Consider the following 27313-nt stretch of genomic DNA (forward strand, 5'->3'; position numbering starts at 1 on the left):
AACCTCGTACTATTACAGAAAATATTAATGGCGTTCATATCAAAACCTCTTCTTTGTACAATCGTTTTTTAATGCATTCTTGTACAATCATATTAGATCGTGCTACATAGTTTTGATGGAGAATATGTACATATGGATAAGGATAGGAATGAATCAAATACCATGTAAAATTAACAAAATTAAAGAAAGTCTATTTTCATATAATATTATCCACCACACCCAATCTCAGTCGTACTTAACAATGATGAGCTTATGAAATAAGTATTTTAAAAAAAGGTTCTCTTAGTGTTCCACGAAATTTTTATTTTAAAGTTAATCAATTATTGATTAATTTATATATAAATTATATTTCTTAATATTTTTTAAATTTATAGATAAAAAATAAGGACTGTTCTGCTGGAATGAATGAATAAAATTTTGAGCTGTTTTTGTTTTAAATTGTGATTGTGTATTAAAATATCCGGAGCCGAACTAAAAGTATTTAACATTATCCAGACCCCACCCCACCCCCAACCCCATCCCCACCCCCAAAACTTTGCCTTTATATAGAAGGAATGCGAGTGTAGTCAAATAAACCCATAATCACCATGACTTCATCAAGTTCTAGTCTCCCTCATTCTTCCCCGCTCCCACTATCCCAACAGCTTCAACTCATCAAGGAACTCCAAATCTTCAAAATCCAAGGCTCCGACAGGCGCGGCCGCCCCCTTCTCCGCATCATCGGCAAATTCTTCCCTGGTAATTTCTCATGTCCAAACTTTCTTCTTCAATTTAACCTTTTTAACTACTACTATTCTCTGATGGAAATGATGTGCAACAGCGAGGCTTGTGAGCGTAGAGGCAGTGAAGAAGTTTCTAGAAGATGAGATCTTCCCGGATCTGGAGGGCCGGGCGTTCTCGGCGGTGTACGTGCACACGGAGGTGAACAGGGGCGACAACTTCCCCGGGATATCGGCGTTGAAGAGCATATACGACGCCGTTCCGGCCAAGCTCAGGGACAATCTCGACGCCTTCTATTTCCTTCATCCGGGCATCCAGTCCCGCCTCTTCCTCGCCACCTTCGGCCGTCTCCTCTTCGGCGGCGCCGGCTACGCCAAGGTCAAGTATGTCGCTAGATTGGAGTTTCTGTGGGAGCACGTGCGCCGGAAGGGGGCGGAGATGCCGGAGTTCGTGCACGATTTTGACGATGAGATGGAGTGGCGCCCCACCACCGTCGATTACGGCCTCGAGAGCGATCATCCTGCTATAATGCCTACCTTTGATTCTACGGTTTCTACCTATTCTATGAGGTGTATTGCCTAGATTGCTACACTTTTTTTCTTTTTTTTGGTTTGTTGGTGAGGTTGTGAGATATGTAGAACTATACCTCCAGCAAATGATGTAAAGATGAAGAAAGCCCTTTGTTATTGAACAGAAAAAAAATAAAAATCTACGAGTTGAGAGTAAGGGCAACAGTTTGCTGAAGGATGGGGCACTGTTTTTAATTGTGTGTCGTTTTTAATCTCGACGCCTATTCTGATTGATTCTTTCTTTTATTTTTATTTTTTCTAGCAAATACAGGAGTGGAATGATAATAATAATAATTATTTTTATTGAGTATTTGATTTAACAATGAAAATAAATCATTAGTTAAAAATTTTTTTTTTCTTTTATTTTCCTTTTATTTTTAGGAGTAATAAATTGAGTAATTAAATTACCTTAAGTAAGGGTAATGATTAACTCATTACCTAAAAGAAACAACGAGAAATGAATTTTCAACCAAGCGTGGGCTAAATCAATTATTGGGGCAATTCATCACAGTTCTATCGCATAAAAATAGACATCTTTGTCACAAGTGAGGCATGAATATGAAGAAAATGGACATCTTTGTCAGAAACGGCTCCGAAAAACTAGATAAGAGTGGTAGGCCATGCTACAATAATTTAAAGTTATACTACTATACAAATTCCACAAGTGGAACTAAATTATGATATCCACGAGCCCCACCAGCGACTCAAGTAAAAAGCCTCGGCAGATTTTGCAAATAGATCATCTACACGAGTCATCAAGCCAAGCATTGCTAAAATCTGCTAGTATCAACGTTATTTCACGATAACACAACCCAACAGTGTCATACTGTCCGACACAGTTGATACCAATAAACCACACATCCAAATGCATCAAACCAAAGCTGCTCCTCTCAAAATCCTTATTCTACAACAAAAAAGTAGAAACATATATAGATATCTGATTTGATATTTAGCTCACTTCCACCAATTCTAAGACAAAAAGGTTGCACATCTAATTTTGGTGATAGGAGAAAATTACTTTTAAGATTTCAGAAGCCTAACAGGACAAAGTAAGCTGTGTTTTTCAATCATAATGCCACCAGAGTTTTCCACAATAACCATGTTACCAGCGAGCAGGGAAAAATCTTTGTGCAGTAAGCCAATAACCATGATGAGAAGAAGAAAAAAAGAAAGCGGTTGAGAGACCCTCCTGGCCCAAATCTAGACACTAAGAACACAGATGGAATGCACGATATCAAGCATCACAAGACATTTTATTCTTGGAGATGATTGCATTTTGGTTGAGTTTTTTACATGAAAGAAAACGGGGAGACAAAAATTCATTTTTCCTCTTTAATCCTCTGTTAAAAACCATATCATATAGATACAATGTTAAAACCTTGTTCTGCTAAGGAAACAACGAGAAAGGCAATTAATTTTAGGGCAAATGAGTTTACAAAAAGCTAGATGTTTCATGATGCATTTAAAATCATCATCACAATACGAGAGAACATAAAAAGTTTGGAAAAGATACACCATCCAAAATTTTAAAAATACAAGAACAAACTCTATTATCGTATTCAGCCTAAAGCACATTAAGAACTTGCATCTAGTTGCAGAGTGAAAGAATAGCACATAACCAACATATTGATTTATTTTCAAGAAGATCAAACAAAAAAATGGTTTCACCCTTCATTTTAGACTAATCACGCTACTCTCCACTCTAATCAGTAATACATTATTCTGCTCTGGGGAAAACAGAGTTGGCTTATCTATTTCTTTCATGGTCTCTTCCAACTTTCAGTTCTTTTAAGGGTTTATGAAATAATGCACATCAAACATAGCACAAAAGTAATGCCAAAGCACACAACAAACACACACACACACACACACTTCACATATCTCACCATATAAAATCTCACCTAACAACAGAAACCATTGTGCAATCAGAACCAAAGTCATTGTGCAATGCATCATGAATTCCTAACTTTAAGACGAAGTACAAACTTGAGCTTACATGTTTAGCATAAACTTGGAGTGATCCAAATCGGCCAATGTGAATTCCGCGGATAACAGGGAAGCTCATGAATACTCCCATCCGCCAAGTTATAAACACCAACATCATGATCTCCAACAAAACTATCAGCATTTGTCCCAGAATAATCATCAGTAAAATAGATCATATTTCCTCTACACCCTCTGAAATCACTTGCCAGCAGCGCCAATGATGAATTCTCCCCCAAATGTAACACTTTGTCATCCAGACTCGCCAAATCCTCCCATTTATGGTCATTCCAATCAAACCTAAATACACGAAATTTCACCGTCTTGCACACTTCTACATAGTACTCAATTTCAATCTCAAAGTCCAAATATCTAGCAACCAACAACAGATCGCCCATTGCATCCACCAAATACTTCATATCTCCATCAATTTGTTGCTCCACATTGATAAACTTCACCACAGGTGAATCTCCATCTAATTCACAAATTGCAATTGAGCCAAATTTATCAACAGCATAGAATGAGCCATTAAAATAAATCACATCCTCACTGTAGGTCTGTGCTCCGTCTATAATTCTCCACGACTCGTGTCCATTTTTACAGTAAGCGAGATTTTCATGCCGATTAAGAATTGCGAAAGCGAAGAAATTGGGGTTATCGTACGGACTGTGAGAAAGAATCACCTTTTTTATAAAAGCGTCGCGCATTTCCTTGAGACTGTAGAAATTGAGATCATTTTCCGGCGATCGGACTGTGTATTCCCTTCCTATACTGTAGAAGTCGAAATTCGTCACGTTTGGGAAGGATGAAAGGGGCGGGAGAGAGATTCTGTCGCGTGTAAGGGGATTAATGAGGAAAATAGAAGGCGACTCGTCGATGAGAACCAGCCAGCCGAACGACGATCCGGCGCGGCGGCGGCTGTGCGAGGCTTCGGGGAGGGTCAGGCGGTGGTGATTGTTAGTCAAGGGGTTGAAGAAGCCGCGGCGATTGGAGGAGCGGTTCAAGGGAAGCATGAGCCATGGGAATTCGCGCGGGATATAGGGCGAGGATATTGGGGCAGCGCGCTGCCAGTTGTGGCAGACGGCGCGGAAGCGGATGTAGTCAGCGAGGGCGGGGAGATTTGTGGCGACGGTTTGGAGGAGCTCCGGCGGGAGGTCCGACCAGTCAACGGTGGTGGAGTTGTCGGCCATAAGCTGTGTGCGGTGGTTTTGGCTGTTGGAAATTTTAGGGATGTGGGAGTGGGACCAATCAGCTTATGGAATGTGAGCCGCGTTCAACAAAACTTCAAATGCTTTCTTTATCATTTATTTTCTTTTTTTCTTTTGAGGTAATTATTTTTCTTTTAAAAAAACAAAAATAAGTAAGGAATGTAATTTTCTTTTGAGTGTAATTGTATGGCAGGAGGGTTGAAAGTTGTCATGCTTTCGCAAACACAGAAATATTGGATAGAATGATGGAATAATTAATCCAACATTATGGTATAAAAAATAAAAAAAGTAACACAAAATAAAGTGCACATAATAAATAATTTTATGTACTTTATACTATAATATTAAATAATTGTAATTATATGTTCACTATAAAAATACATAAATCCACGTAATAGAAAATCTTAAACACACTGAAGTGTGATTTGAACTAGATTTTGGATAAAATATTGAAACAATAGCTTCGAACTCCTGAATCCACTGAAGATGCCTTCGTGTATGAACTGGTGTCGAATGCACAATGTTTTGCCCAAATTTATAGATCCAATATATGTTTGGTGGACAAGAAAAATGTGGCTGAGATCATGGAATATGAACGTATATGAACGTGGGATGTATAGTTTTCTTCAAGCCAAAGTGTGTTTGTTGGTTAAGCAAAATAACTAACATTCCTAAAAAGTAGGATGATCAAATCTTGGATGAATTTGTTTCTTCCCCTCCATAATTTGTGATATCGAAAAATATCTATATTAATTCTCTTAATAATGAATAAATGAAGAAGATAAAATAAAGAATTTATTTAAAAATAAATAAATAATTATTAGAGTCAAAATAACTTTAACAAAGGAAAATAAATTCGGAAAAAGAAAAAAGGAAAAAAAGAGGAAAAGGAAAAATGTTGAGCACACTATATCATCTACATTTTGGTGTTTTTGTGTTGAAAATTTGCTTGCTTTCTTTTCCAAACAAAAAAAAAACGATCAAGAACTATATAAAAAATAGTTCACATTACGAAATGTTGGCTTAATTCACAAGTATCATTCAAAAATTCTTAGAACTACAAATTTATTCATATTTTGAATTATTCTATTTATCTGTCACACTGAAAAACTTAGAAGTAGGAATTTATTCATATTTTGCCCATTTATCTATGACACCCTACCGCACGTAGCAAACGCAAAAGTTACAAAATGATAATAACCTAGCTTAAGATGATTGGTATGTAATCCTCTCTTTCAACCATGCATGATGCAGCGGCTACTCCTCTCTCGTCTTTCTCAGACATCATTCTACCAAGTACCATCTCTCTTTGCTCGAATAAATCCATGCATCCCTCAAATCTTCAACTTTGCTACGATCTTTAAAGTTATAGAATGAGGAATTTGTGTCTGAACCGCCAATAGGAAGATGAAATGCTCTGAACCGCCAATAAAATGAAGAATTTGCGTCTCAACCTTACTCAGTAAACAAGATCTTTGAGTTTCACATCTAATCCCATTTCTAGTTAATCTTACAGTAACAGTGCAAACTTACAAATAAGCACACAAACCAACCAAAAACTGGTGGGAACCACGAAATTTGATGCTTTGACCACCACATCTGAAACATTAATACATATCCTACTGCTTATCACTAATGTCTAAATTCAATTCCAATAGTAATAAAACCAACTCCCTGCACTAACGCTAACTCATTGAGAATGTAATCCATTATAAATAGCAGAAAAATTGTCTCAAAACTGATCTCAAGAACAAACCCTACATAACTAAAATCATGTTGGATTTCTATAATGGGATGGATGGCAGGTTTTAGAGTACAGTATGAAATGCAAAATGCATATAGACTAAAAGTCAAATCACGAGCACCTCAAAGGTTATTGGAAACCTTTAGAATGAAGGCACTCACTCGTCCACATTCATTTTGTCCTTGTTCTCCACCTCCAAACTTGGGCAATTATCGACCACCTTATTTCCATGAGGGATAGGAGTCACCTCCGAGCTTGGGCAATTATCGACCACCTTATCTCCATCAGGAATAGGAGCGACCTCCTCCGAGCTTTGGAAATTTTCTACCACCTCATTTCCATCAGCAATGGGAGTTACCTCCGAGCTTGGGCAATTATCCACCACCTTATTTCCATCAGGAATAGGAGTGGTGTCTGCTCCGCGTAGATCTGGATAGTTGCGGTAGTTCAAAGAATGCAGCCAGACAGCAACAGCTCCATCCTTGTACTCTGTTGCGGCAATGTGAGAGTAAATGTACTTCATTTTGAAGTCCTCAGCTTCCTCAGCATAAGATTTCATGGACAGCTCCTCATGGCTGTCTTTCCATTTCTGATTGTATGATGAGAAGAAGCACTCATCTAAATACAGTCCAACTTCAGGCGCCATGGGCACATTAATGTTTACCTTCCTGATATTCAAGAATCGCATTTGAGTGAGAATTATCAAATAGCAGAGATATAGAACTTGAGAGAATATATACTTACTGCTCGAAAGCTTTCTCTATCAACGACTCAGGACTCAAGTTCCTCATGATTGCAACAGCAAGACCGATCATCTTCCGTATTTGATGAAGCATAAAGCTTTGCCCCACAACCTCACACTTTATAAAATCCATTCCATCAATGTTGAGCACAGTTTTTGCATTAAATGACAAAATGTATCGCTTAGCAGCAGGATCCTCGGCTTTAGTTCTTGTAGTGAAATTATGAAAGTTATGTGTCCCTTCATAATACTTGAGAATTCGATTAAACCTTTCCTTCTCGCCCTCCCCATAGCAGAACTCGCTCTTTTGCTCGATTTTTGCAGGGCTGCTAGCATCCTCACATTCCAATTTATCTTCCTTGGACGTCTCAACATCCCCAACTCCACTTTCCAAAACCTTCTTGCTTTCACTACTTCCATTGCCACTTCCACCGTTATCATTCCCTTTTTCTGCAATCTCATCCACAGAAACTTCATTAACCGGCTCCAATACCTCAGTTTCTGGAGCTTCAACATTCTCATTTGTAATACTAGAGTTCTGCTCAGAATCATGAGTTCCAGATTCATTTTCCACTACGGAACGCCCATTGTTCGACGAAATGCCAGAACCAATCCCAACACTTTCAGCCGCATCTTTCGACTCAAAGCTACGCTTTCCCATCACACCAAAAACCTTCCTCCCTCTCTCCGAACACTCGACACACTTAACAAGCTCATTCCCCGATCCCACGCTAGCTAGAACACTCTCCCTATCACGATGACACGACGGATCGAGCGCGAAAACAGGGATCAAGTATACGTACCTCCGCCGATCGCAGAACTTCTTTGCATTAAACGACGGCGTCGCCCGCTTGTACCCGAACACCCGAATCTGCGGTGATAGGTGGGAGTTCAACCGCTCCACGAAACCGGGCGGATCGACGAAGAATCTGCCCGACACGACTTGCCCCACGGCGCTGACGCCCTTATCGGTCCGAGCCGACCGGGCCCAATCGAACCGTCTGTGCATTCCCCGCTCATCCTCCGGAATTGCTCCCGCTAAAAAGAGGGCTTCCTCGAAATCGCCCTCGATGGTCTTGGCGCCGGGATTTTTCTGCATTCCCTGGTAGCCGACGCCGCAGTAGGCGAAGAATATCGCGACTTTGCGGCGCTTGTACTTGGGGGTTCTGGGAATTGCGGCGGCGTTTTGTGGATTTTCTTCGTCGGAGGTGATGGTGGTTGACATTTTCTGCCTTTTGGGATCGGGTAGTTCTTCTAGTGAAGGCGGCGACGACGGCGGAGGTGGTGAGTTTTCAGCCATGTTTATGGGGGATATTGAGCGCGATTGAAATTCAAAAAAGGTAGTGAGACTGTACCCTGGTAAAACCCTAGAATGAGATTGAGATTAGTTTTTGGTTTCGCTTTAGATCATTGATTCATTGTAGAAAAAGAAACTGACAGAAAATAGTACTCCTACTAACAAAGATAAATGACGACTCTTTAAAACACTGACAACACATCAGAGCACCCGCAATGCTCTACTCGATCGCCTTACTCGAGTAGAGCGTTACACTCGAGTAAGGCGTTGGGGGGTGCTTTTGCTCGAATGTTCGAGTATACACGAAGGAAGGGCCTGAATTAAAAAAAAAAATTGAATTTTGAAAAAATTTGACTGTTATTTTCTTGGAATTCGTGCCTTGACCGTTCAATTTGTTTTTTTTTTCTCCCCTCTTCTTCTCTTTAAAAACCCTTCTCTTCCATTTCTTCTCCACACATCTTCTTCATCTACAATTTTATTTCTTCCATTTCTCCTCATATTTTCTTTCTTCATGGATCCACACAACCCTTACTATGATCCTAATTGGTGCCCCGATCTCTCCGCCGATTATCACCCCGATATGGGGGGATCAACTTGGAGGAGACCCCAGCAAGTGCCGAGGATGCCCCAGCAAGTGCCGAGGAAAGTGCCTCCAAACCAAAGAAAGGCGGCCGGAGGAAGGAAATCGCCCACAAAATCAAGCACGACAAGCCGGCGGCGGAAGGAAGGCTCCGTCATACTTATCTTCCCGAGCATACGGATCTCATCGTCCAAGTTTGGGCGGAGGAGACGAACGACGCCATCCGTGGGACAGATCAAAAGGGGGAGGCGTATTGGGGACGGATCCGCGACCGTGTTAACCCCATCATCGGTGTCGAGCTTAAAATCAGGCAAATTCAAGGCCATTGGGCTCGAGTGAGCGTGGATGTGCATCTCTGGGAATCTATTTGGGTGGAAACGCGCAACAATTGGCCTTCCGGCCATTCTGACGATATGTTCCGTGACAAGGCTCAAATCCTCTTCAAACAGCGAAGCCCATAAAAGGCCGCATTCAACTTTTGGAACACGTGGAAAATTCTTCGGAACAATCCCAAGTTCAAGTCGATGTACCTCGTCGGAGACGTGCATGCCTCCAAGAGGACAAAGACTACGGAAGAAGGCGGCTTTACCACCTCGGCGTCGGGCGATGAGATCTCCTCTTCCCGGCCCATTGGCAACAAGGCGGCGAAGGCGGCGGCGAAAGCTGCGAAGGAGAAAGGGAAGGCGTCGGCGTCGCAGATGAGCTCGGAGCCTCCACCCGAAATAGTGGAGAGGTTGGACAGGGTAGACCAACAGATGAGGGCATTCACCGCCCAGTACACCAAGATGAACGATATCAAGGAGAGGGAGCTCGATATGCAGCTCCTCAACACGGATACGACGCACATGACGGACGCACAAAGGGCATTGCACGCGTCCATAGTCGCCGACGTGCTCAAGCGTCGTGGTCTAGACTAAGATTTTAATTATGTAATTTTAATGATGTTTTAGATGTTTTTAATTTTTATGTAATTTTTAATGATGTTTTAGGAGTTTTTAATTTTTATGTAATTTTTAGTGATGTTTTAGTTTAATGGCGTTTTTAACTATTAGAAAAATATGTTATTCAAATTTGAGTAAAATTAATTTAAATGAAAAGCATAAAAATCAAAACTAAAAAAATCAAGTAGGCTATCAAGTAACCCAATGCAGTACTACTTACTCAATGTGGTCCTCCACTATCAAGTAGGCTATCAAGTAAGCCCATTGTGAATGCTCTCATACAAAAATAAAAATACAAAACTCATGAATACATGTAATACAAAAATAAAAACACATTAATACTGCTCCCTCGCTCCCTCAAAATTATGACTTTATTACTAAATCGGGATGTCCCTGAAAATTATGACATTTATATTCAAAAATAATCTCGCAAACTTTCTTTATCACTATTTACAGAAAAAGTACTCCCTCCATCTCATTAGTAATGTCTCACTTTCCTTTTTGGGTTGTTCCATTAGTAGTGTCTCATTCTCTTTATGACATTATTCTCTCTCTCTATATACCTAATATTTAAATAATTTTCACCAACCCACTTTATCTACTTTCTACACACTTCTTAATTTCTGTGCCCAAAAGATTTTTTTTATCAGAAAAATTGAAGCTAAAATAAAACGGTACCAAAGGTACCAAGGCAAAAGCCTTAAAGCAGTTTACAAATCAAGTCATTGGAGCACCACGCATCCAAATCCATCGCAACATCAACAATCTCAAAAATCCTATTCCAGGATCAAAGCTTAATCTTGATTTCCAAAACAAAGTTTTTGCTATCCCACTCTTTACCACTGAAGCGTCTCTCATTTTTTTTCTTCCACAGGATCCAAATACAACCCACCCAAATAGCGAAGAGAAGGTTTCTAATCTTCTTTTACTCAAACAAATATATTTGAACTTAATTGTTTCAAATTGGTCATCCTATGACCAATTTTTTAAATCATTTGTTTCTCTTATCGTAAGAAAAAGTTATGGCTCATGTACATTATTTGTTTATTTTTTGTTTTATTATCGAGTGTATGATTAACATATAGTGTAGATGGTAAATTATAGTAACATTTTCGTTCATGAAATATTTTATTATTTTTTCATTTTCGTTCGTTCTCGAAATATCTTCTTAGTTCATTTTGAAAATAATTTCATTAATAGGGACTATACACTACACCACTATATTCAAAATATGGACTAATAACTTCTGTAAATGGTAAAAATCGTCAAGTATATTTATATAACTGTCATAAATATTAAGTATACATGTTGGTTTATAACCGTTTTCTATAATAGGGACTATACACTACACCATTATATTTGACGGTTTTTAGATGGCATAGATAACAATTTTTAACCATCATGTATGAGCGTTTTTGTAACAGTGACATTGAAAAATTAAACTTGTTGCATTCATTATGCATCATATATGAGTCATTGATTGAGTTTACATTATGCATCATACAGAAACCCTAATCACTCTTTAGATTTTACAAAAAATCTAATAATTGTTCAGATATGTTTACAAAAATCTAATCATTGTCATAACATTGTATCCGGCTTCAGCTCTTCCCCCTTTGATCATCTGAATAACCAGAGTATTCATAAGAAGTTTCATCCCCTCTGAAATTCCAACTTCAATTAGATATGTTGGACACAATCTAACCAATTATTCAGAAACTTCAAAATTAATTGAAAGTGCGAATTGCCTAAACCAAACCTAAATAATTTACATTAGTATATGGTGAATTGGATGGTTGTGTTGTACTAATGTGAAGATAAAATCATCTTGCATGATTGACTCTTTAAAAATGGGATCATTGTCCTTGATAAAGACCGCATCACAGCAAATTGGAACTTGAAACTTTTGGGTATTAACTATTCTAACTAGGGATGTAATCGAATAGAGCTACTTATAAGTTATTCGAGACTCGGCTTAAAAAAATCTTATTCAGAGTTCGATTTGATTGTAAACGAGTCAAGCTCAAACTTGATCTCGAGCTCGATAACTTTATCAAACTAAGCTCGAGTCTGACAGAGCTTGGCTCGTTGAGCTTGTGAACATATATTCAGATTCGTTTGTTCACAAACATGTTTGCGAGCTTTTTCACGAACCTTAAGCTTTAAACAAGCTCAAACTCGAGCTCAAGCTCAAGCTCAAATAACATATTGATTAAGAACAATAGCGCATTTTAAACATTTTTCAAGCCTTTATGAATTTTTAACGAGTTCTAGCTCAAATATCATTTTATACGAACATTTAATGAATTTAACCCGAGCTCAAGGTCAAATTCGATATTATGGAGTATTACACTAGCTTGAGCTCTATAAATGAATGATGAGTCGAGCTCGATCAATAAGATAGAAGCTCGAGTCGAACTCGAACACCCAAATATTTATACGAATCGAATTCGAGCCTTCTAGTATTCAAGTCGACTCAATTTATTTACAACCCTAACTCTAACACATGCACACACATAACATATTTGTTGTGAAGGAAATCTATACAAGCTACTCATTTTTTTGGCAAAAATTGTAATTCGATGAATTAGATCGAAAATGGAACGTTTAGAGTAAAGGTAAAAAAAATAGTCTAATAAATTTCACTTAATTACCCTGAATCGAAAATAAACCATAATACTATTACAAATTAAAAAATAATCCGAAAGCAAGTCGACCGATCTGAAATTGAGCATATATTGTGTTAATTTTATTCTCTGCGCCACTCGATGCACCCCGCCTTACCGCGCATTCCATTTACCGTTGAAAACAGACAAATGTGAAGAGCGTCGAATCGAATGTCGTAAAAGTCGAACCCCTTTTCTGAAAGTTCCGATTCTCTGCTCCACTTCGCTCGGCGACGTTCAAATCTCAGTTGATTGAGTTTATTCCTTCTCATAATCCCACCTTTGTGGTCCCCCTTTCTCCTCATTCATGGCTGCTAACTGTACCAGGATTCCAATTCCTCTACTTTCATCTCTTCTCCGTCTATATATAGGGGATGAAGATCACACCTTAGAGTCGCGCTGCGATCGGTTTATTCAAGAACCTGCAAACTCGCCCGTGCGGTCTCTCGCTTTTATGGTTTTTGATTGTTCACAACCTGTTTATAATATTATAGTTTAGAATGTATTTCTACATATGTCATATGCGCAGTTCTGGCTTTACATGTGAGCAATTGGTTCCTTTTTCTGACATGCTCTTCCTTATCATGCATATTGTTTTTAGTTTTCGGATGTTGGTCAGGCAAATTCCTTTGCTACGATGAACAGCTCGTAATCTGCCACATACATACCATGCTCCACAAGAAAAATGCGTTTTTTAATTATTTTTCATTGAATTCAAAGCTTCCGAAACCTACCTACAGTTAGTTATCCAGTTGTTTAGCAGATGATGTGCGGTGCATATGCATTGTTTATACACTGTCATACAATATTTGGATTTGATTGATTCACCCCAAATCCTGCTTCTAATGAAATCCTAAATAACCAATCCATTTCCAGGATTTTTTTTCTCTAATCAAATTCCGTTTTATGATTCAATCATTGTCTTACTCAATTTCTTTATTATTCTCCTCTTACTTATACGACGGTAATACTTTTGGCCGATGCAGGGGCTTCATTTTGATCAGTACCGCAGCACCTGACTTGCAACTTCTTGGTGATATAACATGGGAAATGTAGGTGCCACCTAGTTTGATTAGTATTAGTTGTTCTAGTTGTTTCTCTTGCTAAATTTAGTGCCAGAAAGTACAAATTTGATAATTTCGGATGTGCAAATATGTTATTTGAGTGTTAAATTTCACTTGTATGAAGCTAGATAATATTCTCTACTCATATAATCTCTTCTCTGAATGCAGGAATTCGGCCGTAGCAATGGGCAAGATGATCCTGGTATGCCTTCCAAAATATTTCTAGTCACTCTTTTTTATGCTAACATATAAATAAAACGCACAAATCAAGTGGATGGAAATCACTAGTTAGATGTCACTAAGTTTCCCTTAATTAACAGGATATTGTTATAGTAGTAACTAGTGAGATGGTTACTGTTGCGTTCATAACATGATTCCTCTTAAACACTTGATAACTACTGATATAAAAGAAGCTATCTTAATTTTGTTTGAATTTTCAATGACTAAAGAAGAAGTTTATACATATTACATAATACATAGTATGGCAAGTTTCGATGGGTCTAAGTTCTGAAACAGAATAGACATTTTAACATGCCTTCTGCTGAAGGGCATCACTGCATCTACTTGTTATTATGGTTGAAATTATGACACACCTAAGTCTTGAAGATGTTATATTATATACAAATACTTAGTAATTAGATTATTGCTGCAGATAATGATCTTAGAAGTTTAGTGAAAGTTAACTTATCTGCCATTTCATGAATGCCAATATTTTAAATTATGCATCAGCAGCTTATGAAGTTTCTATAAGATTTATGATTGAATACAATTGAAAGCACTGGCTTAGTTGTTTCTGTCAATTTGCAGCTGCAGCATTACGCAATGGGAAAGAAATTATATTACAGGTTAGTCCGTGACCCGATTTTAGTTTATTTATGTTTTAAATCATAGGAAACGGCTCCCACTAACACGGAAAATATACTACCTTCACCCTGGAATTATTGTTTCTTTGGTGATAGCTGAACAATTCAATGTTCCCCGAACACAGCAGTGAAATACTTAAAATAGTGATCAGAGTAATGAACAAAATAAAGATGTTCTGATTGAAAATATAATATCAATTGATAATTATCAATGTTCACCTTAGTAGATTATTAGTCTATCTTATTTTGTATTTTGGTTTGAACTTGTGCTTAGCAAAGAGGATTGTTGCTTTGGGGCCAGAGGAAGAGTTTATTCGGTTCAGCTAGTAAGATCTTGGAAAGTGATATATAACCATTTATAAAAGATAATAGTTTTACCCTCTGATAATGAAGGGTTAAGCTAGTTTATCGTTAGTTTCTAGAAAAGATCACCGCTTTAGTTGTTGTCATTATATTTCAACAGTCACTAGTAACATCTTAAAAGCTCAATCATCCTAGAAAGTAAGATTTAACATCTCATAGGCTGTAAAAACCTTCCTGTTAGAGCTAATGAGATCTTTCAAATAAGCCTAGTCAAACACTGCAAAGTACATTTAATCAGATATCTATATGGTGATTATTTGCTTTGCAGGCCTTCAATTGGGAATCTCATAAACATGATTGGTGGAGGAACTTAGAGCAAAAGGTTCCTGATATAGCGAAATCTGGTTTTACATCAGCTTGGTTGCCCCCACCAACTCATTCATTTTCACCAGAAGGTTGATGTAGAAGTAAATTGATGGTTCAATTCTATGCTATTTTGCATGACGAAGCTGTCTTATTCATTATACCAAATTTGTTATCTTCACTGGCAGGTTATCTTCCCCAGAACCTTTATTCTCTCAACTCTGTATATGGTTCTGAGAACCTGCTCAAAGCTTTACTGAACAAGATGAAAACATACAAAGTTAGAGCAATGGCTGATATAGTTATAAATCATCGAGTTGGAACCACACAAGGGCATGGTGGAATGTATAACCGCTATGATGGAATTCCATTATCATGGGATGAGCGTGCTGTTACTGGCTGCACTGGAGGAAAGGTGATGAGAGTGCTTAACGAATGAGATTTACTAGATTTAATCGGAAGGAAGGCTGATTTTTGAGTTTTGCAACAACTTCAAATTAATTTTAGTGCCTTGTCCAATTATAGAAAAATTAATTTTTGGTATGCAGGTTCCTCTAGACAACTGGAGAATAACTAATTAGTTATGGTACTTGATCACTTTGTTTGCTGAGTAGGCAAAGCGTCATTCATTAATATCTTAGTATGAACTACAAAATTCTTTTCTAACTGGAAAACTATCCTTTAATGTAATAGAACTTTATGATGGTGTTTATGCTATTTCATGTTATGATTTATAGTTCAGTGTCATACTTACATTCCACCGTGTTGATTAACACTTAGGGGAACAAAAGTACGGGGGACAATTTTCATGGGGTCCCAAATATTGATCATACTCAAGAATTTGTAAGGAAAGACATTAAGGACTGGCTTCGATGGTTAAGGAATACTGTTGGGTTCCAGGATTTTCGTTTTGATTTTGCTAGAGGGTATGCACTACATTCAGGTTCTCAAAAATTTCAGACCATATATATTTTTATATGCGAGTACTTACAGTTTATCTATTTCTTTTACCTGTCTAGTTATTCTCCAAAATACGTGAAAGAATATATTGAGGGTGCAAAGCCAATCTTTTGTGTTGGGGAACACTGGGATTCATGCAACTATAATGGCACGTACTTGGAGTACAATCAAGGTATAAGGTTTCTGCATAAATACTTAAGCAACTTGTTATGAGTTCTCTATAGTATACATTCATTATTGTGAATATGCTGATGCAGAGCTCCATTTCTTTCTCTTTTTTCTCTTGAAAGTTGTGCTGCATTTTAATTCCTTGCATTTTAAGTTTGATTGCTGGAGTATGCCTGTTCTCTGTTTTCATGCCAAAAGTTTATTTTTCAACTTTTTAAGTCAGGAACATTTTCTGAGAATAGTACTTATTTGATGATTTCGAAGGCCTTTTCATTGTCTTTACCTCAATTCATTTGCAGATAGCCACAGGCAAAGGATTATTAACTGGATTGATAGCACAGGACAACTGTCATCTGCATTTGACTTCACAACAAAGGGGATTCTACAGGTAATGTATTTATTACTTGTTGAAAATTCTTTGAGAATCTTTTCCTTTCTAATTAGCAGCTAAATTATGATTTAAACTTTTTCCACTGTGTAGTTGACCACTGGACTGATGCCTTAAGAGTTTCTTTCACCTTTCTAAATATGCTATTTTATTGCTTTCAGCAAGCTGTTAAAGGAGAACTCTGGCGCTTGCGTGATCCTCATGGGAAGCCTCCAGGTGTCATGGGATGGTGGTCTTCAAGGGCGGTTACGTTTCTAGATAACCATGACACTGGTTCAACTCAGGTAATAATTGTTCTCTAATTGCTTCCAGTACCAATGATAAGTGTGAGAATGCTGTAGAAAGCTTTTATGAGATCCTCAGCTGGAAGCATCCCAGGCTGCCTGAAAACTTTGCTGCCATTATTTCATTTTACACCCGTTTTTGGGGCCAAACTGGAGATTGATCTACAAGATTCCATTGTATTTCCCTTCTTTAGTGATGTGGCCAATTGAGTTGTAAGAAAAACTTTACAAAGGTTTAACCATGCCAAAATACTCGCAACAACACACACGCCCCTTCATTTCAAGCAGATAATTTCATTATCATTAGTCAAGTTTGATTACTTTTTGCTAATTGTTTTTATGGCAGGCGCATTGGCCATTTCCATCAGATCATATTATGGAGGTACTGTACTGTTCATGGATTTATCCTGATTAGTTTATATACTATCCGTAGATATATCTTGATCAGTCTATCTAGTAATCTTTTGTTTATTTGTTGCTTATTCATATTCTTGCTCCTTCACATTTCTTTTTGACATCTTCTAGCAAATATAATGCTATCTTTGTTTTTCATGGTAATAATGGTAACCAACTATGTGATCAAGCAAAGCATGCAATAAATTGCCATAAACTTCAAGGCTGGTTCAAAAGCAATCTTAGACCAGGAATCATGGCATGTCACTAGTTTTGTCTAAGAAGTTGTTCCTTCTGATAAATTGATTTCACTTATGGTCATCTTTATTTCGTGCAAATTTCCCTAATTTTATATTACTAGTTACTAGAATATTAGACTAAATGCCTGCTTTAAGAGATCTACATCATTGAAATTCAGACTGTTGTGTTGATACACCATTTGTTGTAGATACAATAATAAACAAACTATATGAGTTTGTATACGTTTCTACTTCCATATACAGGGTTTGGGGAATTTTCTACTCTATTCTTGTGGTATGAGAAGAAAAATGGACTATGAACTTTCAGTAGATCATGTGGGAGACATTCTGTTTTAGCATCATGGAAATTGCACCTGCATTTCTCCATATTATATTTTAAAATTAAGTTCCTTTTGTTTTGGGAAAAGCTTGTTGTGTTTATTTAGGTAAGTAAAGCTTTCTATTATGTTTTGAAAGATGGTTTAATACACAGGGCTATGTGTACATACTCACACATCCAGGGATACCTTCAGTATTCTACGACCATTTCTATGACTGGGGTAGTTCGTACCACGACCAGATTGTGAAGCTGGTACGCCATCTAAAGTTACTTCCACAATTGGGACATGTTTTAAACTCACATAACATTGCAGATTGATGTTAGGAGAAATCAAGGAATAACTAGTCGATCGCCAATTAGTATCATAGAAGCACAGCCAAATCTGTACGCTGCAAATGTCGGGGATAAAATAGCCATGAAGATTGGAGATGGATCATGGTCTCCCTCTGGAAAGGAATGGACACTGGCAACTAGTGGTAACAGATATGCTGTCTGGAAGAAGTAGCTATCGGGTGGTAGTTGCTCTTTAAATTCTCCTTTTGCCTTGTTTTCTCTCTTTTGGGACATTGTTGTATTTCGGTTATTTCTTGCATGGATGGCCATTTAATTCATGCTGGAAATATACAACAGGATAGTTGTATTATACATACTGAAGCTATACATTTTACTACACCTTTTATGTCTTTGATTTTTGGTAGGCAGTTTTAGGGCTAGCTCTTGTCCATTTTATAGTAGCAAGAGACCATTATTCGTAAAATTTTGGTGCAAGCTTGAAAATACTACAGTAAGTTTTTCTTGGGTTGTGAATGCAGTGAGAAGGACAACAGCCTCGACCTACCAAATACCAACCCTTCCCCAAAGAAAAAAAAACAATTAAAAGTGTAGAGAAAGAGACATGGAGGGGTGTGAGGAAAGAGAAGTTGACACTATCTCGCATCTCTCTCAAATTCGACGACCACAAGTTTCAAATTGATACCATTATTGTATTTGTCCATCTTCTCTCTCACGTGACTCTCTCTCTCATCGGCTGTATAGTACATGCGGAGTAGTAAGTATAATTGAGTCTATCATCTCCTTAAAATACCTTATAGTTATTCAAATTTATATATTGAAATCACGAACTTCACCAAATAGTCCTTTCGTAGCTTAGTTGAATTGGGTTGAAGTATCTTTGTAATAAGCATAGATTGGTGTATAATGTAAATACTATAAGATCAATAAGCCATGTAAAGTTAGTACTGACAAGCACGTGATGTGAGGATAACTTTAATTGGGATGCATGGATAAAGTGGAACATACGTGTTTATAATTATTTATGCATGCATTATTCTGACCAACTAATACATGTAATATGCAATAATGCATTTGAAAAAAATTGCATGGTTTATGGGGGCCATTGGCCAAGACAACAAAGAATAGGTAAATTAACAGTATAAAATCATTGACAGAAAGAATGAGCCTTTAATTTGTCAACTAACTTTTTTTGGTCTCTCAAGTTTCCACTTCTACCATTTCGAATACTGATCAAGGTCAAAATTGACCTTAAAGTAGCAACTTAATTTAATCTTCGCTTCTTTTCAACACCTTTATCTCTAGATTTGTCTACACTGCCTTTAGTATATGTTTTTAGCACTAGCTATATTATCCAAATGTAGAAGATTCCCTATGTTCATTTATACTCATTCCGTCCATAATATACGTGCATACAGTGGCGAACGCAGGATTTCTATCAAGGGGTGACAAAAGAAAATTGTATCAAACGAAACTATATAAAAATTATTCATAGAAATCCAATTTATATTTGACCACGACGACTCGTCATAGTTTGAAACTTATGTATAATAGCATCATTAGAAACACAATTAAATACATCTTTTTCAATATACCAAATTATCACTCATTCATTTGTCACTCATCCTGTTGCGTAGTTGATTCTTCACAATTTTCATAGCTGAAAATGTTCTATCCACATAAGCTGTTGCAACCGGTAGAACTAATGCTAAAGTCATAAGCTTGTAAACCAACTGATACACCAAATCCCTACTAGTTACCACTAATCTTTTGGTTAGATCCCCAAGCCCTTAAATATAGCGAGAATTGAAGGGCTGAGAGCGGATGAAATTTGGGGAAGAAAAACAATTATAGTCCTATTTATTTAATAATATTAAGGATATATTTGTAAATAAATAACTAATGAGGGGTAATATAAGTATTACATATTAATAATCAAGGGATGGCAACTGCCTTCCCTTGACTCTATGTGCGTCCGCCAGTGTGTGCATATGTGGTGTGGATGCAATGACATGAGATTTAATATAATATTAATAAATAGATGTGTATAAAATGGAAAAATTATCCTACGGGACTTGATCTTAGATTTATATGCGTGTGTATGAGTCTGTTGTTAAAAAAACATCGAGTACTGGTGGCAAAAGAAGCAGAGAAATTCGTTATTAATGTCTGCACTAGTTGCAACAGATATTACTAATCAGTTTAATAAATACGAGAAACTAATGGAAATTAAATCCAGCTATATTGGAGGCCGTTTGGTTCAACTAGGAAAAAAAAATCAACAAAGAAAATGAAAAGAATGATTTCCAATTTCTCATTTTGTTTATTTTTAGAGAATGATGAATTGATGATCATTTCCGATTATTTGGTTCAACTTTTCCTTTAATAATAATAATAATAGAAAGTGGGGAATGGAGGTTCCAAAATCCAAAAATGAGGAAAGGAAATTAATAAAAAAAAATGACAACATCCACCAAGTAAATCATGAGCTTTAATTTCATTTTTCTTTCTTAATTTCCCAAGCAAACGGCCCTTAGGACTTAGTAGTTTAGTTTTCGACCGCCACCCACAAATTAGTTAAATAAATAATAATAATTTATTTTATTTATTTTTTTAATTAGAAATAAGATTTAGTTATTTTATTCTATTATCTACATTGTAGTTATTTTATTCTATATATATATATATAGGGAGAGGTTCAAGAAAGAACCATAAATAAAAGAAGACCGGAGAACCATTTTCAGCCATTCGATCATCAAGATCTACGGTGGATGCATCATCTTGTTGGATGAATGTAGATCCTGGGTTCGAATCCTGAAGGGAACATTTTTTTTTAGTTTTTTTAGTGCATTAATTTTAACAGCGAATGCATTAATTTTTACAGTGGATGCATTAGATTTGATGGTTCTCCCGTTCTCACAAATAATGTAGTTCTCTCTAGAACCACACCCTATATATATATATATATATATATATATATATATATATATAGGGGAGGGCTAGAATAAAAACACTCTTAAGTGTATAAAATATAAATGATTTTCAGCCCTTAGATCATCAAGATCTACGGTTGATTCGTAACCCTTTTGGATGAATTCGTGGTCCTGGGTTCGAATCTCAAAGGTAGCAAAAATTTATTTTTCACAATTCGTAACCATGTTGGATGAATTCGTAACCCTGTTGGATAAAATTCATACATTAAAAAATGTTTGTATTTATATTTTAAGAAGTGTTTTTACTGGGGAGGGCTAAAATAAGAGCATTTCTTAAGATATAAAATAAGAATCATTTTCAGCCCTTAGATCATCAAGATCTACGGTTGATTCGTAATCCTGTTGGATGGATTTATGGTCCTGAGTTCGAATCCCAAAGGTGGCAAAAATTTATTGTTCACAATTCATACCTTTATACAGCGAATTCATACGTGTTCTATATAAAATTCATACATTAAAAATTACTCTTATTTCTTATTTTAAGATGTGCTTTCACGGTAGCCCACCCCTATATATATATATATATATATATATATATATATATATATAGGCCAAGGTTCAATGAAGAAGGCCTAAATGTAAGAAAGAAGAGAGAAGTAATCTCATCCGTTGATCTTATCTAATCTAACGGACATGATTTGTTCACGCCATGTTCAATGGATTTTTTCGTTGAACATATGGGGGTTCGAAACCCAGAAACCCCAAAAATATTGTATATATTCACGAATGTTCAACGAAAAAATCCATTGAACATGTCGTGAATAAATCATGTCCGTTAGATTAGATTAGATCAACGGATGAGATTACTTCTCTCTTCTTTCTTACATTTAGGCCTTTTTCATTGAACCTATATATATATATATATATATATATATATAGACAATACAGTAAAATAATTAAATCCTATTTTTATAAAAAAAATTAAATAAATAAATAAATTTTATATTGAAACTAGTTTATGGATGACCCACAATGTGGCTGCTTATATAAATTTATTGTTAGTATTAACATTAGGGTTAATTGCATCAAAATACCTGACCTTATTCCAAAATTTGGTTTTTTGACAATTTTTTTAATTGTTGCAAAAATTTCAACGAACTTTCAATTTGTTGCAATGCCCGTCCGGAGTAATTTTCTGGCCAAATTAAATCTGAGTTGACAGCCGGAATACCAAATCACACCCACCTCCCCCACCCACGTCACCCTCTCTCTCTATTCCCCCTGCGCACACCCACGTCACCCTCTCTCTCTCTCTCTCTTCCCCATCCCCCTTCCCCCTCGGCTCTCACCCTCTCTCTCAGGCGGCCGATTTTCAGGCGACAGGTGAAAACCCACGGTTGAAGGCGATGGGCTCAGCGGTGGTTGAAAGATCCGCCCAGATCTGCTGCCACAACCGCGTGGAGTCCCTTCCTCATATCCCCAGCCATAAGGAGGTTAAATTTTGGAACCTAGGATTTGCAAAGGGCGCCGCTGCCGCTTGAAATACGAGCGGTGACGGCTGATGATAGAGAGAGAGAGAGAGAGAGCCAAAAGGATGAGGGAGGCTGAGCTCGGCGACGGTGGTGCCGCTGCTAACCCAGGCAAGGATGGAGGTTCTGTTCAAAGAGAGAGAGGGGATTAGCGAGGATTTGTTGAGGGCGGCGTCGCCGCTTCCCCTCCCACGTCATTCTCTCTCTTCCCCCACCCCCCTTCCCTCTCTCCCCGTCTTTGCTGGAGTTTGGCACCACCAACGCCGGCTCATGCGGCGACGGAGACTGCTCTGCTTTGATGCCCTTCTCGAGATCTCTCTCGCCTGTTCGCCGGCTGGAGGAAGCGGCGGTGGAGGAGGGGGAGGGTTCGCCGGTTGGAGAAGACGCGGCGACGCCGGGGTGGAGGAGGGGGAGGGGTCTGCGCAGGGGGAAGAGAGAGAGAGGGTGACGTGGGGGGAGGGTGGGTGTGATTTGGCATTTCTGATGCCACGTTAGCATTCCGGCTGCCAACTCAGATTTAATTTGGCCGAAAAATTACTCCAGACGAACATTACAACAAATTGAAAGCTCGTTGAAATTTTTGCAACAATTAAAAAGATTGTCAAAAAATCAAATTTTGGAATAAGGTCAGATATTTTGATTCAATTAATTAACCCTAATTAACATTATAAAGCTGGCGAGAGAGATTGCCAATTCCATGTGCTAAAAAGCATCTGGCCTCAGAACATGTTCCTTTTAAAGCGATAAACAACGCACAAATAAGAAAGCATCTAATTAGTAGCTAACAATCATTAAAAAGCAGCTAATTTAATTAAATAGGCGTATAACATTTCCAGCCATGCATTATCATATTGTAATACAAAATCTTGTGCATGTTCCACAATTTGACTTTTTTTATGTCATCAAAAAGTACGCATGCGCTCGCTGCAAGACATCATTAATTAACTCGGTAAACTCATGCAAAACTTCTAATTATGCTTACAACAATGCTTTGCCAAAAGCAAAAGCCAATCTTTGTAAAAATCTTGTGGTTTCAGGTGTCTTAAACAATGAAATGAGAAAATCACAATTGAACTGATAAGACGTTTCCTCTTCAATTAGTAACTTGCGATTTCTAGTCATCGTATGTGTGAGTGCGTGTGTATGATCAGTATATAATCTAGAAAAAAGATAGTAAAATGGAGCGGAAGAGTTTTAACTTAAATTAAAAAGATTGGTGAGTTACTTTGTAACTTTAGTTAATCACTCCATATAAAAATAATCTTAGAAAAAGCTATACAAATTTTAATAATTATAATTGAGTGTATTGTAAGTTAACAACTTACAGAAAGAAATTTATATTATTAGTAGTACTGTTAATAACTATACAATTTTAGAGAAAACTCCCATTCTAAAGCCAAAACTAATTTTATCCGTGTCACACAATTGTCCCAAAAGTCAATAACCTGGGTTCAAAACTATCAAATTATTCAAAATTCTCAACCAAACATTCTAAATCTTTTTTTAAATTGCAATTTAATGCGTAAAGATTTCGTCCATGATTTTAGGCCAAACATGACAATCATAATAATTTGCAGTCTACGACTCTACGGAGTAGCCTCGTGCATATTGCTGAATATTGCAGAATCCTTAAACAAAACCAGCTTTTATTCAGAATATCAATTATTCATTTATTCTTTTCTACCTAGTCATATTAACACCAAGTTACCAACCACCGGTCCAGGCCTCCAGCTATAACATAATTTCTAGGTTAAAGGTCATTTTTTATCTCATCGTTTCAACGAATTCTCAAAAATATCTCATCCTAACGATAATATCGAAACGGTACCCAACCTATCACAAAAATATCATCCGTGTCTTGCAAAAATTTTCCGGGAATCGGAAACTTACGTCATTACGTGGATTGCCGGACTTACACCATGGCAAATCCACGTAGACTCATTTAATCTAGGTGGAATTAATTTTTTTGTAGCCATTTGAAAAGCCCAGAACGGCACCGTTTCAGCCGTTCTTCTTCTCCTCTGTGTAAGAAAAAAAACACTCGATACTTCAAAGTTTGTTCCTGAAAAAAACGCGGTTGTCTTCGTCTTCTTGAAATCGCGGCGGCTTCCTTCGTCTTCTTCAAATCGCGCATGAAAAGTTGGCTGCTGCTGAAGAAGCCCTAACAATTGCGGTGGCCTGAAGAAGCCCTAGAGGAGTTTGAAAATTTTCGGTAGGTATCGTGCGCCATCTCCAATCGCGGTGTTCTTCAATCTATTTCTTCAGCTTCTTTCTGCATGTTTGTTCATAAATTCCATTCGAAAATTTCCAGCATGAACTCGATCCTAATTTGAATAATTTTCAAGAAAATTTCCAAATTTCTTGTATCTGCAGCTATGTCTAAATTTCATTTTTGATCTAGGTTGAGAGATTTTTATCGAGAAATTGAAGATTGAATAAGATATAAGAGAGAGGGGAAGAAGAGTGTCACGTGTGAAACTAGGGCACATGCTGAGATTTGAAGAAGAGTGTTGTGCCTGAATAAGATATAAGACAGAGGAGAAGAAGAACGGCTGAAACGGTGTCGTTCTGGGCTTTTTCAATGGTTGGAAAAAAATTTAGTTCCACCTAGATTAAATGAGTCCACGTGGATTTGCCATGGTGTAAGTCCGGCAATCTACGTAAGTTTCCGATTCCCGAATTTTTTTTGCAGGACACGGATGATATTTTTGTGATAGGTTGGGCACCGTTTTGATATTATCGTTAGGATGGGACATTTTTTAGAATTTGTTGAAATGATGGGACAGAAAGTGACATTTACCCTAATTTCTATATACTATTACAGTTAATTATATAAAAAATGCTACTATTAAGTAAAAAAATGTTAAATTACAATTTAAACAGAACAGTAAAATGAACTAAATCGTACTATACGTCTTTTATTTTAAATCAAAATTTTTAAATATATTTGACTATTTTTTGTCTATACTTACCAAATAGCACTACTCTAGACAAAATGGTAAAATTCAAAAAAATGATTTATTTAATTTTCTTGGTTCAAAATAAAATGATTTAGTTAGTTTATTGTTTTGCCCACATTGTAATCATCTTCGTAATTTTTTTATAGTCTTTTTAATTTTTGTTATCTTTTATGTACAAAAATTATAAAAAATAGTAGTATGATTTTTTCTAAAAAAGTATAAAAAATTACAAAGATAGCTACAATGTGGACAAAACAGTAAAATAACTTAATTGTCTTTTATTTGAATAAAAACTTTTAATTAAATTCATTATATATATGACTATTTTTTTTTATCTAAACACATTTTGTTTAAATAACACTACTCTAATTATATAGGTCAACTTTCGATCGTTTATTATCTGACTTTTGAGCTAGATTTTAAAAATAGTTTAATATTGATTTTTTTAAAATCTGTTTTTTCATGTATAATTTTGGTAGTAAGAGACGAAGTAAGCCACATACTATTTTTGTTTGTGGAATAAATGATTCCATCCGAGAAATAACTAAACGGGCTGATGTGTAGCTTCACGCAAGTGTAGAACTAGAAATTTTTTTTTTGATGATTCGAACCTATGATTTATTAGTTGAAGGGAAAATATCTTACCAATTAAGTTGCGTTGGCTTCACGGGAAAGGGTTTAGATTTTTTTCTCCCCTCATTACCAATTATCTGCCTATGTATTTTTCTGTGCTAGGTTTGATGAAGCAATTGATCAATTTAGCCACTTGTACTCGATCGGTCTTTATTGAAACATACTCTCTTTTTTTGCCACCAAAAACTTAATCCCCATATATATGTTGATGGCAAACCATAAATTTATTGGTAGAGCTAAGCTAGTTAATTTGATGATTTTATGAGTGCCCCAATGAGCTAGCTCTCTGACGGCAATGCCAACTGGTGCGGAACAACAACAACACATGATCATGAAGCAGATAATTAATGAGGGGTAAATTAAATGTAGGTAATTAGATTTAGATTATTTGACCATAAATGTCAATCGCTATCCATACCCATATATTTACCACAATCTTCATAAATAAGGGGTACTGCACTTCCGGACTATATACCCCATTCATAGTATTATAATTGACTTGACTTCTAAAGAATGTACTACCAATTTAAACTCTTTAAAATGGGTGTTACACAATTTTGAAGTTCCTCGTTATAAGCTCTAATTATCTTTGGTTTTTTTTAGAAACACAACCTACATTTGTAAGAGAATTATTTTATTTAAAGAAAAAATTAAAGCAATCATAGCTAACTTAATTAATTATTTTTAAATAAGGTCATAATTGACTGTCGCAATTGAATTTATTACGCCATTGCCAATTGGTGATATCAAATACTATTGTCTTTTTGTCCAAACTAGTGCGCGCCTCTCATGTAATGCACGGATCACAATATATTTACTCCCTCAGTTTTTTTTTAAGTGTCCTATTAAGATAAATTTGTTGTTCCTTTTTAAGTGTCCTATTTCAAAATTTGAGAATAAAAAATGACAAAGTTCCTATTTTACCCCTTTTTAAATGTCCTATTTCAAAATTTGAGAATAAATTTATTACACTTTGAAAATAATAAATATGGGCACAAAAGTAATACTCCAACGTTCTTGATATATGTACCTTTTTTCCATGGGACACTTAAAAAAAACGGAGGGAGTATTTATTTTCAAATTTTTAAATTATATAAAAATATCAAAATTAATACAAATTTTCTAAAATCTAATTTTAAGATACATAACAAA

The 27313-nt window shown here is 36.6% G+C and overlaps 4 protein-coding genes across 7 annotated transcripts; 2 read left to right on the forward strand and 2 right to left on the reverse strand.

The window, feature by feature from the left end:
• The first annotated feature begins 294 nt into the window (after positions 1-294).
• Positions 295-1464, forward strand: LOC131013016 (uncharacterized). The gene is made up of 2 exons (XM_057941016.1): positions 295-738; positions 821-1464. Exons 1-2 carry the CDS (start codon positions 588-590, stop codon positions 1300-1302), a joined length of 633 nt encoding a protein of 210 aa, XP_057796999.1. The 5' UTR covers positions 295-587; the 3' UTR covers positions 1303-1464.
• A 384-nt stretch (positions 1465-1848) lies between these two features.
• On the reverse strand, positions 1849-4780 carry LOC131013003 (F-box protein SKIP23-like). The gene is made up of 2 exons (XM_057941005.1): positions 3286-4780; positions 1849-2193 (listed from the first exon to the last, which is right to left on the reverse strand). The coding sequence occupies exon 1, from the start codon at positions 4460-4462 to the stop codon at positions 3290-3292; it is 1173 nt and encodes a 390-aa protein (XP_057796988.1). The 5' UTR covers positions 4463-4780; the 3' UTR covers positions 1849-2193; positions 3286-3289.
• A 1393-nt stretch (positions 4781-6173) lies between these two features.
• On the reverse strand, positions 6174-8549 carry LOC131012987 (uncharacterized). Its single transcript, XM_057940980.1, has 2 exons — positions 6969-8549; positions 6174-6892 (listed from the first exon to the last, which is right to left on the reverse strand). Exons 1-2 carry the CDS (start codon positions 8264-8266, stop codon positions 6382-6384), a joined length of 1809 nt encoding a protein of 602 aa, XP_057796963.1. The 5' UTR covers positions 8267-8549; the 3' UTR covers positions 6174-6381.
• Positions 8550-12548: 3999 nt separating this feature from the next.
• Positions 12549-18498, forward strand: LOC131013001 (probable alpha-amylase 2). 4 transcript variants are annotated; one of them, XM_057941002.1, is made up of 13 exons: positions 12549-12993; positions 13437-13502; positions 13683-13716; positions 14322-14359; positions 15009-15135; positions 15232-15458; positions 15824-15969; positions 16063-16175; positions 16471-16559; positions 16721-16843; positions 17190-17225; positions 17969-18067; positions 18129-18498. In XM_057941002.1, exons 2-13 carry the CDS (start codon positions 13494-13496, stop codon positions 18318-18320), a joined length of 1233 nt encoding a protein of 410 aa, XP_057796985.1. In that variant the 5' UTR covers positions 12549-12993; positions 13437-13493; the 3' UTR covers positions 18321-18498. The 4 variants fall into 4 exon arrangements, with proteins under 4 accessions (XP_057796985.1, XP_057796986.1, XP_057796984.1 ...); XM_057941003.1 differs by having other exon boundaries at positions 12549-12907; XM_057941001.1 differs by having other exon boundaries at positions 12549-12886.
• Positions 18499-27313: the final 8815 nt, after the last annotated feature.

The sequence above is a fragment of the Salvia miltiorrhiza genome, chromosome 2 (assembly GCF_028751815.1).
Source record: "Salvia miltiorrhiza cultivar Shanhuang (shh) chromosome 2, IMPLAD_Smil_shh, whole genome shotgun sequence".
In the NCBI taxonomy this organism is placed as follows: domain Eukaryota; kingdom Viridiplantae; phylum Streptophyta; class Magnoliopsida; order Lamiales; family Lamiaceae; genus Salvia; species Salvia miltiorrhiza.